Below are 15,224 nucleotides of genomic sequence, written 5' to 3' on the forward strand. Positions count from 1 at the left end.
TGTCCAATCAAATTTATTTTAGGTATTGGGGGAAAAAAACAAGTTATCAGATACATAATGCTCTATGATATAAATGTCAGAAACAAAAAAAACAGTATTGGCCTGTTTTTTATCATTTTATCCTTCACTTTTCAGCCAGCTAAGATGGCAGACAGAAGAAGCTTTGTGGCATATAGCTTAATTTTTTTTAAAAAAAATGTATTTTTCATTGCTTATTAGTATTTACAATATCTGATGTTTCACATAATAGGTTAAAAACAGTGGCAGAGAGTTATTTTCTGGATGCACTGACTTAGCTTGAACAATAGAATTCTTGTATTCTGTTTATGGTGGAGCTCTGTATTGATGCCTCTTTGTTCCCTTCCTAAAAAGATTCTGGGTTAAAGCTCTACAAGGCACATTGGGTACTAAACACAAATATTTTCAAATGACATTCTAGTGTTTGATTATATTATAGTTGTTTTCTCCTGCACAATGTCTCTGGACTTAAACTGACCTGAATATGAACATTTGGAAAAGACAATGTTTATTAGCCTCAATAGTAAATTGAATCAACCAAATCTATACTCAGTTTTATAAGAAAAATTAGACTTCAATAAATAAAGAAATTGAGTATTTTTTCTAATGCCCACAGATAATAAGGTAAACATAGTTCTCTTTTTATTGTGATTTTAGATCAGTCTAACCTTGCACTTATGTGTCATGTAATGAAAAAAAAAAAATTGAAACATTAAAGCCTACAACGCAGTGATGTGAAATCATTCTCTTTGATACCTATCAATACCCCTCTCTCTTTTTTCTTGATATAGTAAAACATCTTTTGTGAATGAGAGAATCTTATTCTATCTAAAAATTGCCAGAATGGAGAGAGTGCCATTTCCTTTGTGCTGAGATACTGTGTATTATGTTTGACTATGGAAGTAAGGCAAAGTCTACAAGTAGATGTATTATTAGGGAAAAGGTGATTTGGGTATTACTGCAACACAAATAGCAACAGTATTATACAGGTGGGACAAAAACAGTGTTAGAGTTGTGAGTGTGTGAAGCAATTTATTCTTGTGTTATTACTTATTAATTACTAGAGGCCGGATGCACAAAAATTCATGCAAGAGTAGGCCCCCCCCCCCCCCCCCCCCGCTCCCCGGTGCCGGCACAGGCTTCCCTCTCGCCCAGGCTTCATCTGGAAGGATGTCCAGAATGACACCCAGAAGGACGTCTGGTCTAATTAGCATAATACCCTTTTATTATTATAGACTAGAGGACCAGTGCATGAAATTCGTGCACGGGGCAGGGGGGGCAGTTTGGGGGTGGGGGGAAACCAGGCTTGCAGGGGGGTGCAGTTAGGGACATATGGGCCAGTAGGGGAGGGCAGTTGGGGGAGATCAGGCCTGCAGGGAAGGGCAGTTAGGGGCAACTAGGCCTGTAGGGGTGGGCAGTTGGTGGCAATCGAGTTGTCAGGGGAGCAGTTAAAGGTCAATCAGGCTTGCAGGAGAATGGTTAGGGGGTGATCAGGCTGGCAGGCAGAAGTGGTTAGGGGCAGGCAGGCAGGCAGACAAGCAGTTGAGAGCCAGCAGTCCTGGATTATGAGAGGGATGTCCCACTGCCCATTTAGGCCCAATCCCACCAGAATCAGGCCTAAACAGACAGTTGAACATCAGTCACCCAGATTGGAGAAGATGCAGGCTGGGCTGAGGGACATCCCGCCCCCCCCCCCCCAACACACACACACACACACACAGACACACACACGCACACACACCATGCACAAATTTCATGCACTGGGCCTCTAGTGTAAATATAAAAGGAGATGAAAATCTGTGGAACTAAGTGATTATAATTATAAAAATTAATAATTTTGTCTTAGTTTCCACCTATGCTCTGATTTTTAAAACATCAGTAAAAGCTTTCGGCTTTATTTTTGTGCTTTAAAATGAAAGGAATTCATTGAACCATCATATATAACATGCGTCCAGTTGTGAGAAACTTTTTATGTGCCATCTCTTGATATTGGTGATTAACAAAAAAATCAACACCTGCTATTGCCTTTTGAGTCCTGCCTTACCCAATCGAATGTATGTTTTGAAGAGTAATTTCTTTTGTGAGTGGCCTAATGTGTTTGTGTTTTTCTTCCTTCTGTTTTGTTCTTTGCAGGTTTAGGTCTGGCCTTCAACCTGCAACCCGCCTTAACAATCATTGGCAAATACTTCTATAAGAAAAGACCCATCGCGAATGGGCTCGCCATGGCAGGAAGTCCTGTTTTCCTAAGTACACTGGCTCCTTTCAATCAGTTCCTTTTTAATACTTTCGGCTGGAAAGGAAGCTTCATGGTCTTGGGAGGCATATTGTTGAATGCCTGTGTGGCTGGGGCTCTCATGAGACCCGTTGAATCCAAACCAACTGCGAAGGCTCAAAATAAGACTTGCGAAACAGAGCCGGAGTCGAGTGTGAAAAACAGCCACAAGAAGCAAACAGTCTGGAAAAAAATTAATAACTATTTAGATTTCTCCCTTTTCAAGCACAGAGGGTTTTTGATATACTTGTCTGGAAATGTCATTATGTTTCTCGGATTTTTCGCACCCGTTATATTCTTGGCCCCGTATGCCAAAGACAAGGGGATTGACGAGTACTCGGCAGCCTTCCTGCTGTCTGTTATGGCTTTTGTCGACATGTTTGCGAGGCCTGCAGTAGGATTTATTGCGAACACCAAACTTGTTCGACCTCGAATCCAGTATTTCTTCAGTTTTGCGATTATGTTCACGGGGGTGTGCCACCTCTTGTGCCCATTGGCGGAGGACTACATAAGCCTGGTGTTTTATGCTATATTTTTTGGCCTTGGATTTGGGAGTGTTAGCAGTATTCTCTTTGAAAGCCTCATGGACCTTGTTGGTGCTCAAAGATTCTCCAGTGCTGTGGGACTTGTCACAATTGTGGAGTGCTGTCCAGTTCTCCTTGGCCCTCCTCTTGCTGGTAAGATTTCTCATCAAGGAAAGCAAAAAAGCATCACATCAATAGCTGTTGACCGAGATGTTCATTGTGATGCATCACATGGCTTGTAATTAACAAAATACTAATAGCCTGAAGGACTGAGCATGTGTTAAGTTTAGGGTTTAGTATGTATTTTTTAACTTAATAATTAGTTGAATTTAGATCTAAATTTGTTTCAAACGTTGGACCTATGAACTGAAAGAATTTAAGTTAGACTGGTAATTAGCATAATGTTTAGATATTTTACCCATATCAAGTTGTTCTTGTGTTTTTGAAAATGTTTAATGAAAAAGTCACTTTTTAAATTTTATCATTGGTGATAGATTTCTCTTCCATCTATATTAAAATTAGTCAAAAATTTAAAATAGCTCTCTCAAAAAGTCAGGATCTATTTTCTTCTTGGTTATATTGTTATGAAACTTGTTACATACCTAAGGGAAGAATACTTTTATAATACCCACTGATAGCATATACTAATATATATTCATGAAAGTCATTTTTATCAGACACTTATAGTTCATATTTATAAATTATTAAGACTACCTTTTAATTTTAAGATCTAAAAATTTTTAAAGATGCTTATATAAGCATTTGTGTAAATAGCCCAGTAAAGATACTTAACTTCATTTTGAAGTTTAGACTTTGATTAATATTTTTTTATAACATACTAAAGTTATAAATATTAAATGCTTTTTGTGGACCAGAATTTTTCAGTGACCATTATATATTATTTTGGTTAATACTAAACTTAGGTATTCACTGAGACTCCTCGCCTGCCCCCTGGTGGTCACAGTAAATGACGGGCTAAATGTAAAAATTTCAATATATTTAAATCAGTTAATAAAAGGCTTCTTACATGACATCAAGGAATCATTTCAAAAGTGGGAAAAACTTATCTTTAATTTGCTAACGTAAGGCACTTTGACATTTTACCTTTTGCTTTTTCACTTGGTTAGGAACGGGCTGTATATTTGTGTACTTGCTGCCCACCACCGCTGTCCTATACTAAATTGCACAGTTGTTTTGGGTGGTATATCCCTCAGCGTGGATGTACCATGGAACCAAAAACAATTTTTAAAAACAGTTAAAAACCAGTCAGTATATTTATCAGCTAATTGATTTTATTTTATAAGACAAGTACAATTGGCCTATCTTTTCATACTGAAGTATTAATAGTTAAAAAAGAATATTTGTATAAAAAGAATATTTGACTTAAGTCAGAGTGGGAAATTCAATGACACAGTTTTTGTTATGCTCATGTATGTGTCATATGTATTCAAATAAGTCTATTCCACCATTTACCCAACTAAAACAGGGAATCTTGTTCAAATAGTTAATTTCAAAAGTAACTAAATTTAACTCTGAGCCACTGACTAGGTTTCAATTAGAAGGACAGAGATGCTGGCAAAACAAATAAGGTGTCTATCAGAATCACCTGGAATAATCATATAAGAAACAACATGGATTTGTGTCCACTTCATTTTGCTGGTATTAATTATTGTTAAGAATCAGGTGCCTGCAATAAAATAAATAAATAAATAAATAAATAAATAAAATAAAATAAACAGCAAGAGGCAAATCTATGAATTGAAATATTTTTAAAAGTCAATAAAGCTTTTAGATTATATGGCACCAAGCTAGTTTTTTTTTTATATATATATATTTTCAATAATCAAATGGAATAAACATTTCTTTCTTTAAAAAATATATTTTTTTAATTGATTTTAGAGAGGATGGGAGAGGGAGAGAGAGATAGAAACATCTATGATGAAAGAGAATCATTGATCAGCCACTTTTTTGCACACCCACTCCTGGGGTTCAAGTCTCTAATGGGAATCAAACCATAATCTCCTGGTTCATAGGTTGACGCTCAACCTCTGAGTCATGCTTTTTTCTGATTACTAGTTTGACCTTAATACTTTAGATTTAGATAAAGCAAAAACTGTAATTAGCCACAAAAGTGACATAACTCAACTATGAGATTTGGAGAAGCCATTTAAAGAACAGTTAGGAATATGAGATTCAGACAGTCTTGATCAGACCCAGAGTCTGCGCCTCCCTGGCTGTGTAACCATACACAGATATACTTCCTAGTGCTCTTGTAGAAGTCACTGAGATATTGCAGATGATAGTGTTTAGCCTAGTGCTGGGCATAGAGAGAGCATTTAGTAAACATCATGTCATCTATGGACTTTATAAAAGCCTTGGGTCTTTCCTAAAGAATGTAATGTTTCCCTCTTTTTTGAGAAAATAGGAAGTATAGAAAGGACTGAAGCAATATCAATATGTGCTGTAAATAAAGAGATAGATAAATATATCTATTTCTGCATGAGTAGATATTAAACATGTATATATTTATGGATATGCACTCCAAAGCATATATACCTACTTTGTCTTAAATGTACATTTTTATTGAGGGAAATAATGTTCAATAATTTTAATATGCCAGTAATATAATGCTGCATGTGTACATTTATGCCTTTACTTATATATATAAGTCACATGTGTCAAACACAAGGCCCGCGGGCCAAATCCGTCCCGCCAGGCCTTGCAATGTGGCCCGCACTGCGCTGTCATCACTGCACTCCGCTGCGTTTCCATCACAATGACAGTTTATGACTGTTCAGTAAACCATTCAGCCCGCGATTTAGGCTGGATTTTAGATTTTGGCCCCTTCTCTGATTGAGTTCGACACCCCTAATATAAGTAATAAACAAGAATAATTTTCATTAGATATTTAATATTAACTTGAATAAGAAATAAATACATACTGTGTCTATGGAAGAATTTATTAGAAATTTTTATTATTTATGGCTCTTTTATTATTTTATCCTAAAATGTTTTTTGTTCATTTGTTTTGTCTCTTAGGTAAATTGGTGGATGAAACTGGAGAGTATAAATATATGTATATAGCCTGCGGGGCTATTGTGTTCCTAGCAAGTGTGTGGTTGCTCATTGGTAACACTATAAACTACAGAATGCTTGCAAAGGAAAAGAAGTTGGAAAAAGCAAAGGAAGAAATGTATAACAAGCCGGATTCCCAAGAATCTGAACCCTTGAACGCACCTAAACATTGTGCTATTGAAGTCAAAAGCATGAGACCAGAGAATAATCCCTCAGAAAGAGAAACTAACATGTAGCAAGAATCACATCTCTGATTTCAGTGTTTATGACTTTTTTTAAAAAAAATATGTTTTTGTATTGATTTTTTTAGACAGAGAGAGGAAGGGAGAGGGAAAGAGATAGAAACATTGATTGGCCAACTCCTACTGAGGATCGAGCAGGCAACTGGGGCAGATGCCCTGACCAGGAATCGAACCAGCGACCTCTTGGTGCATGGAACGACACTCAACCACTGAGCCACACTGGCCAGACCAGTGTTTATGACTTTCTTATGAGAACTTTTTTTCCCCCTCCAAAATATTGGAAAGGATTTTAGTTTAAATAAAACTTAATAGTCAATGATGGAGATGAGGTTTCTCTCAATGTCAAATTTTAAATGTTTCCCTTTTTAAAAAATATATTTTGAGATTATGCATATAAAGAATCCATGCAAGGGTTTTATTTTCATACATGACTCTGGTTGTGGTGATTAAAATAATTTCCAAATCTTCTAGTGACTTTCCAGTCTTGATTATAGAGATCTGAAATCCAAACCCCTGGTTTAAGTAGTTCTATAAGAATACCCTCTCCACATTTCACTTTTTCAGATATTAAAGTGTGAAATGGAACTAAAGGCAAATGAATTTCCACTCACAGTGTCTGGAGAACAGAAGACAAATAAGTTCAAAAAGAACATTATCACCATACAATTTTTTTTTCTTTTTACTTAAAAAATATCCACAGAGGAAAAAAAGAACTATGTTATATTTGCATGCTACTGTACATGTGGATTTTAAAGATAAGAACATGGGTAGAAATGAGGTGATCTTAATTTGAAAACACAACTAACTTTTTTAAACCATAAGATTTGATGAGCCCATGCACATGCTTTCTTTGAGGGGGAATTAGTACCTGGTAGTAGAGAACAGCACCTCAAATTAATTTTTAGAATTTTTACCTATTATGTAAACTAAGTTAAAAAGCCTAAATTAACCCCAAGGAGCAGTCTACATCCATTGATTTTAAAAGAAAAAAAACCCCAACTCAGTTGGTTTTTAGAGAAAGCAGTGGCTTTTCGGGGCAGGGATGATACCCAACCCACTGAGCCACACAGGGCAGGGCTAAAAAGGATTTTTGTGAGTAATCCAGAAAGCAATAACCAGGGATTGTGTTTTAACTAGAAGTCGTCCTATCTATTTTCAGACTGAGACAGCAAGCGGCATCAACCCAAATCCCGGTGGAGAGGTTTACAGATAGGCCAAGTTACAATTTTCCCAACACGGTGGTGATCAGCAGGTTACCGTTATGAGTAATGCATTTGGGAAAGCTCAGAGTGCGGGGGTGCTTATATTGAGCCCTCTAAACTCTCATTTTCCTCCCTTCCCCAGAAATGCAAAAGCAAAGACCAAAAATCCCAAATAGGCTTTGTATTCAGCGGCTGAAAATGCCTCGCATTATAGGGATGTCGGCACTCGAGAATTCTGCCCCCTATGGACGGCTTCCTGCTGCCTGTGAACATCAGTGTTCACTAAACCAGGAGACTGTGTGTGACCTGCTGTATGCACGTGGGAAGGGCAGGGATCGTGCACAACAATAGCAAGAAGCTTGCCATCCTGCAGCCCAGAGTGATTTCTCAGTTCCTCGTTTTCATGGCGATGTGAAAGCGCCTGGGAACCTGCAGCACTCTTGAATACAGTGGCACGTGATAGTTTTCTGTCCATTCAGAGCTATAGACACCATTTTCAGTTATAAAACGCTTGTAAATACGAAATTGTGCTTTACGACTAAAGGTATATATATTTTCGTCTACAGATCTGAAGTTTACATTAAAACCATGACTAATAAAAAGTATCTAAAGCTTGGTTATGGAAGTGATGTCACTCTCAGGACGTCAGAAGGAACTTGCTGGGGGTTTTGTGTTGTTTTATTAATTGCGGTAGAGGCAGGTGCTATTCTCAAAATGTTAGGGCCTAAGAGATTGTACCTGTATATCAAGCTTTGGTGATAGCTTACCCTGAGGATTAATTTGTAAAATGTATGCACTGCTTAAGCATGCGTCTCACATTTAGGAAGCTATATAAAATTCCATATTTCATTTAACATTCACTTTTTGCCTATAAAAGAGGTATTTGTATTTTTCAAACTTTAAGTAAAACGATATGTGCCAATGCCATCAGTAAATTAATCAGGGAAATGTGGCAGTATATGGATGTGGTTTTGTTTGTTGTGTTTTGTGGGGTTTTTTTATTTTTTATTTCATTTTGCCCAGTTTTGAGTCTTGAATAAGCTACTTTTATATTATGAGTGCTTTTCTATGTAACTCTGACTCTTCATAAGCAATGCAAGTTAGTCACTCTCCAATCTTCAGCATTTCCAAAGGTGTCTTGGATTCTCTGGAGACACACATGTAAATGAATACAGATACTAGACTCGGGTGAGGAGAATAAACAGCAGAATAATGATTGTGGGGTTTCAGGTTTAAGGCTATGGCCCTTTTTCTCACCAGCTGCTGGAGACATGCTGATGGGTGCATTCCCATAGCTTTCCCCACAAAGGGAGGTTTATTCCCATACTGACGCATTCCTTGTCAAAACCAATTCGTATTTATTTTATTGCTCCTTGGTCATCTTCATTATGCTTTCGTTTCTGGCACTGATTATACCAAATGGTTAGAAAAAAAGAAAGGGAAGGGACATTGTGCATCCGGAGGGCACAATATGAGGTACACAGTCATGTCTGGCAGTAGCGATGCAGAAAGTTATAAATACGCACACATGCCAATTCCCATACATACATATTGAACATTTAAATCAGAGTATACTGGAAAGAGTGATGTAAATTCTCATTCAGGATGCAGAATTGTTCCAGGGTAAAACAAGTTTTTCTGCTTGTTCACTCTTTCTGCTCTCTTGAACTTGTAAAAATATTTGTTGATTTAACAGAGTCTTTCAGGCTAGAAAATGTCAACTTAGAACATTCATTATCATGTGGTCACACAATGATTATCTTTCCTGATCCTTTTTAGGCGCTGTCAGTGCAAATTTAAGAGGCAGGGAGTCAGGCTCTGGTGTACTTCATTTTGGAAGACTTGATATTTTCCCAGTGTAACTTCATATGATGCACAAGTTTCACTTCATTAGTACAGAGTTCCAACCACCTTATCTACACACACACACACACACACACACACACACACACACCATTCCCAGACACTAGGAAATAACTAACATCATTAGGTTTGATACACTTGAATGAGCACTTTAGAAATCTAGGTATTTTTTACTCATCCTTCTTTGGCTATATGTAGCAATTGAGGATAAAAAAAAAAAAGACCGTAAGATGTATGATGTAAGTTGATGTTATAAAATATAGAAATAGCTTTAATCATTAGTTGAAGCTTATTTTCCATCAAAAAATACATTTTCCTTAATAATAATAATAATAATAATAATAATAATAATAAAAAACCCAAAACCTCTCATTTGTATAAAATTTCAGGCTTAATTAAAAAAAAAAAGTAAATTGTGACTGTTAGGCTCAATTTAATAGGAAAAAAGGATGCAAAATGGGGAGGGAGCTAGTCTTTATGTGCTGTGCATTTTGCCTACCTAATACCTTTCAATAGCCTCTACCAATGATTTAAGCCAAATCATAGGTAGAGGCTATTGGCCTGATATAATAGACCAGTGAAACAAAACAAAAAACAAAGAAATTCCGCAAATTACCAAAGATAAAAAGTAATATGTCTCAGAATCAAAACTAAAACTCGTGTTTATCTAAAACAGGAAGAGCCCCTAGATGTTCACTACCATGCTGTCTCCCATTAGAAGCTGCAGAAGCTAAGTACAGTATAGATGCAACAAATTTAAACTTTATGCAGAGAAACAAACTAGGTTAACTTCAATTCATGTTATGATTTACCTAGTGTTTGTTAGAAACTGCATTTGCTATAACCTTATTTCATTATTTTCTGCACTGGCCCCTATACCTTTACTCATTTTTCAAGTTTTTCTGAACACCTGTGTTGTCATTTCCCCCCTGTCCTTTTGATCTATAGAAAGAACAAGTGCCATTGCTTTTTCCCTCTCATTCCAAATTTTTGGCCTGCATTAAACATTGTTCTCCTTAACTTTATTTCAGATGATGCACTTCTAATGTCTTACATCCCTCACACAGTCACCCACGCCGCATCTGGTCTTATTTGTGTTTAGCAGCAATGGCCATATCCTGAGGCCACCAGTGTATACTTTTGGCAGTTACCACTCATCTTTCAAATAACGGAACTCATGAGACTGTACATTTGATACATATATATTTGAAAGCGATTTTTTTAAATCTACAAAAATTGATCTTTTGGCCCTTACTCTCCTGATATTTCTAATTTTCTTAAAGTGCCTGACAACTTGGAGAAACCAAGCTTACCATCAAGCATGGTATCATCGCATCCATCCTGTAGGTCCTTTCTGTGCAATGGCATCACTGATATAGCAAACTAAGTAGATTCCTCACCACAACAGTTCCCAATACCAAAGAGCATCAAAATGTTTGAGATAAAATAGAAATGGCAGTCTTTACTTATGTCACCTCTTTTTAGGGTTAGGATTCTACATGTCAACATGCATGACCTCATGTATGAGAAATCCACTTCAAAACCAAGAGGCCCCATTGTCAGTATTTTTTTTTTTTTTTTACCTCATATGCATTTTTATTTATGTATTTGGAATGTGGGTAGAATTTTACTGCCACTCAGGGAAAGCAGCCCGGGAGTCCACGCCAGCAGCTGCCACTGCCGGAACTAGGCCTTGGATTCCGTGTTTTGTGTTCATTGTCAGTAATTCTAATGCTTTGCATAATCAAAATCAGAAACTGAGCTCCAGAAACTATCTCTGTGGATCATTAAAAAATTGACTAATTTGCTGAGCTCGTGGGATTTTGTTGTGATATTCTCTTCTTTGCTATTAATAGTTTGCTCGCTGTAGATTTTTAACTCTACCTGGTTTATTTCACTCCCCTGTCCCGCACTGCTTTTCTTTCACCTTATTTGGCTTATGTGCGATTCATGAAAGAATTGTTATGGAAGAAGTTCATAATTTTAAGTCTCTGCCTTAAAAGGGAAAGTAATGCTGCAAATATATATATATATATATATATTTTTTTTACTTAAATGGAGCATAGAAAAAAAACTTTTTAGACCATATTATTTCTCCCATCCCAACCCCATGCTGCTTTGCTTTTCCCCCATCCTTTCTTTCTTCTTTTCTATCATTATTTTTAAAAGTCAAGGACCTTTTTAGCACAGGAGTTTTGTTTCTTTAGCGGGTTTAGTTTACTTTCCCTATTTGCCAGCTTCCCATGTTTTTCAGTCTTCATAGGTGCTTGTTAGTAAGTTGCATAATATACAGTATTTCAGCAGGCAATTGATTACTCAGAGATCATAAACCCATTGTCTTTTAGACATTTTTCTTCACACAGTGTAACAAGCCTTTTGCTCTTTTGTTTTAAATTCAAATACGGCAAAATAAGCTAGGGAAACACAGGCAGTCAATATTCTGTCAAGTATAGATTAGTAAAGAGTTCTGGTCAGATGAACAAAAGAATTATGTGAATGTCAGAGTGAAGTTTGAACACATTCTTCTAAGACTTTCATTCTAGGTTTACTGTTGTTTTGCTTTCATACGTATCTTAAAAAAAGGTTTTTAAGTTTGACCCAGTTTAGATAGCTTGTTCATTAAAGTGTAGGACAAATTCTTAATAAACTATTTCATTGACTTTAGTTTTCTACCAAGTATAAATGTTTGTGGATTTAGTGAGAGAGGACATGTGAACTGAACTGTTTATTTTCTAAGCATTATGTATAATGTATTATGTATAATGTGAACTTAACTGTTTATTTTCTAAGCATTATGTATAATGTATTGTATTTTCTTTTTAATATATTTATATATCAAGATATAACTAATTAATTTGTTTCATCATCTCATCGTCTTAAGTTATGGTTAGTTACAAATTCACAGTTTTGCAGAATAATACCAGAACAGGTGAAGGACTTTGGCTAAACATATATATCTGCCCTCTGAGTGACTGGATAAGCCATTTCACTTGTAATGGTGAACATTGTAGCGTGTATACATACTTTCCTGGAAATAGTCTAACCTTACTTAAATTCTTTATTTCCAAAATGAATATATTGTCCTAATTGAATTATACTTTACAAAATTATGTTTGTAAATTTAATTTGAAGAATATTTGCTGATTTCCACAGTAGATAATTCTGAGTAAATTGGTTGTAATAAAATAGGGGGATGAATGATTTTGTCCAATATGTATATGTTGTTACAGCAATATCTAAGTCATTAAAAAATATGCACTAATGATTTGTTTACAGAGTCTATGTGTCAGTATTCCATTGATTCCTTTTTTGTCTTATGCTCATATTTTATTTCAGAAGCATTACTCATTTTCCCCCTAAAAGTATAATAGCTCAGCAAGAATATGCAATATAAGTTCGTTGAATTAAGTCATACTCAAGAAATTAATGCCATTGTATAATTTTGAGGAGAACATTCCAAAAATATTTTTAAAGATTTTTTATTGATTTTTAGAGAGAGAGGAAGGGAGAGAGAGAGAAACATAGATGTGAGAGCAACACATCTGTTGGCTGCCTCTTGCATGACCTTGACTGGGGATCAAACTGACAACCCTTCAGTGCATGGGACAACACTCAACCAACTGAGCCACACTGGCCAGGGCCAAAAAATATTATTTGACTTAAAAATATGAGAATGGTTTAATAAAATAATTAGTGTAAGATCTGTCTCAAAACTGCTTGCTTTTTTAAATGGTCACTTCACTTATTTAAACGGTACACTAAAATGCCTTTCAAAGTTTAAAAATATAAGCGAGAACCCTCTACTTTCTGCCTTCTTACAGATGAATGTACTTAAAGTGATTGTGATTTGATCTTGGAATATACATTGCTATTATTTTTGTACATATAATAGCTCTAAACTTGGCAAGAACTGGCATTTTCATACAATATATTTTGTCTAAACACAATGTAGATTTACTTAAATCAGACGTATACTGTGTTGATCATTTTTAAATTTGTCTTTAATGTCCTTTATTTTTAACTTAGCCTGTTTGAATAACTGAATCATTTACCACTTTACTTTCATTTATACACTGTTATATGGACTTACTGTTTTAGAAAAATCTCTGTTGTCGTGTCTAGGTTTAACTACATAACTAATTTAAAACCAAATGTTGAATTCTTCTCAGGGGGCGGTATATATTTTGTCAGCAGTTTTGAGTATATTTTCAAGTTTATCTTTTCTTATTAGACTGTGAGCTCCTGTGGATAGGGACATTCTCTTGGTTGCAATAAAAATTTTAGAGCCTAGCGAAGTGCCAGGCACAGAATAATTCCTTTCTTGAGACAAATTGATTGGGCTAGAATCTAGAGCTGGCTGAGTGTATGTTAGAATTATCTGGCTAATTTTCAAAGTAACACTGAATGTATATTAGAGGATTCTCTGGCTAATTTTCAAAGTAATGTATAGAAAGCTCACACTTATAACATTTTATCTTTAAGTTGATAGTTTATTTTGAATATTTCATTTTTGTCAGGAAACATTTTATGCAAATGTTGAATTATGCGGCAGCTAAACTCATGGTACACATAAACTAGTTTTAGTTTCTTTACAAAATGAGAAAAGCTCTTTAGGCTTCCTGAAGATAAATGTTGACAATAGTTTTATTGACCAAAGGTGCTACTCATTTTACAATATTTGCTTTGATCATAGATGTTCCTATCTGCTGAGCTTTATTTATTTTTTTCAGGGGACGGGGGGAGGAGTGCAAACAATCAGAATGTAATTTCTTCCTGAATTATGCAATTTACCACTGTATTTATTTCTTTGTACTCTATTATTGTATTTAAATTATTACTTACTGCTTACTAATTTTTATTGCAGGGCTATGCCGTTTCCATATGCATTTGTCTATATAATATGTAAGGAAAAACTGTATTGCTTATTAAATTAACATTAAGGTAAATAAATAAATGCTCACTTTAAATTTTTTAAATTAAGTGTACACTGCCTTTTTTTAAGGACCACTAAATAGTATGCTAACCAAAAGATAATTTTCAACATCTGCTCACATGTGAGGGCACCACTTTTTTCTGAGTGCACATACTTGATTAATGTCGATGGAAGTTAGACACAGTCAAAATACAAGCCACTTCTAAGGGCTGAAATAAATGTCCAGTGCTTGCTTTTTTATGCATTTACAGTTTAATGGATTTACACAGAATTAATACACTCCGTTCAAAAAGAGAGCATCATCTGCACCAGAGTTCTCTTCTAACCACTTCTCAGCATATGTTCCCTCAACTTATTTTTTAAAGAGACTTTATTGTTTAGAGAAGTTTTAGTTTCACAACAAAAGTGAGTAGATAGTGCAGAGATTTCTCGTATATGCCCTACAGAGGCAATTGACATGCTGTTGCCACCTAAAGCCCATAGTCCACATTACTGTTCACTCTTGGTCTTATACCTTCTATGGGTTTGGGCATATTTATAATGGCATATATCACCCTGGAGAAAACAAATAAAAAATATAAATCACTTATTATGTCAGATACTACGTGCTAAGGAAAATAAAAGAGCAGGGAAGGATTATAAGGAGGTTGCTAGTTTAGATAAGATGGAAAATAAGATAAAGTAGCATTTACATAAAAACCTAAAAGCGGCAAAGGAACAAGAAGTGCAGATTTCTGAAGGAAGAACATTCCCAGCTAAGGAAACAGGGAGTGTGAAAGCTCAGCCATGTTTGGCAAGTTCAAGAAATGGCAAGATGTCAGTCCAGCTGGACTAAGGGAAGGGGGAAGTAGATGAGATCTGGGAAGGAAAGAGGGAACAATTTTTTGAGCCTTAATGTCAAATCAAAGACTGATTTGTACACTGAGGAAAAGTAGCATTTTGTACAATTTTTTTAAAAAAAAAATATATTTTTTATTGATTTTTTTACAGAGAGGAAGGGAGAGGGAGAGTTAGAAACATCGATGAGAGAGAAACATCGATCAGCTGCCTCCTGCATACCCTCCCCCACTGGAGATGGGCTCACAACCAAGGTAT

At 35.7% G+C, this 15,224-nt stretch overlaps 1 protein-coding gene across 2 annotated transcripts in view; it reads left to right on the forward strand.

Moving 5' to 3' along the window:
* The window catches only part of SLC16A7 (solute carrier family 16 member 7), a 130,996-nt gene extending 121,483 nt beyond the window's left edge, over positions 1–9,513 (forward strand). For both annotated transcript variants that reach the window (XM_045588199.1, XM_036456382.2), the window contains exons 5-6: positions 2,152–2,967; positions 5,854–9,513. In XM_045588199.1, the coding sequence (XP_045444155.1) occupies positions 2,152–2,967; positions 5,854–6,125 (1,088 nt within the window). In that variant the 3' untranslated portion in view covers positions 6,126–9,513. The remainder of the gene's footprint in view (positions 1–2,151; positions 2,968–5,853) is intronic.
* The last annotated feature ends 5,711 nt before the right edge of the window (positions 9,514–15,224 follow it).

Source organism: Pipistrellus kuhlii, unplaced genomic scaffold (assembly GCF_014108245.1).
Source record: "Pipistrellus kuhlii isolate mPipKuh1 unplaced genomic scaffold, mPipKuh1.p scaffold_m20_p_3, whole genome shotgun sequence".
Classification (NCBI taxonomy): domain Eukaryota; kingdom Metazoa; phylum Chordata; class Mammalia; order Chiroptera; family Vespertilionidae; genus Pipistrellus; species Pipistrellus kuhlii.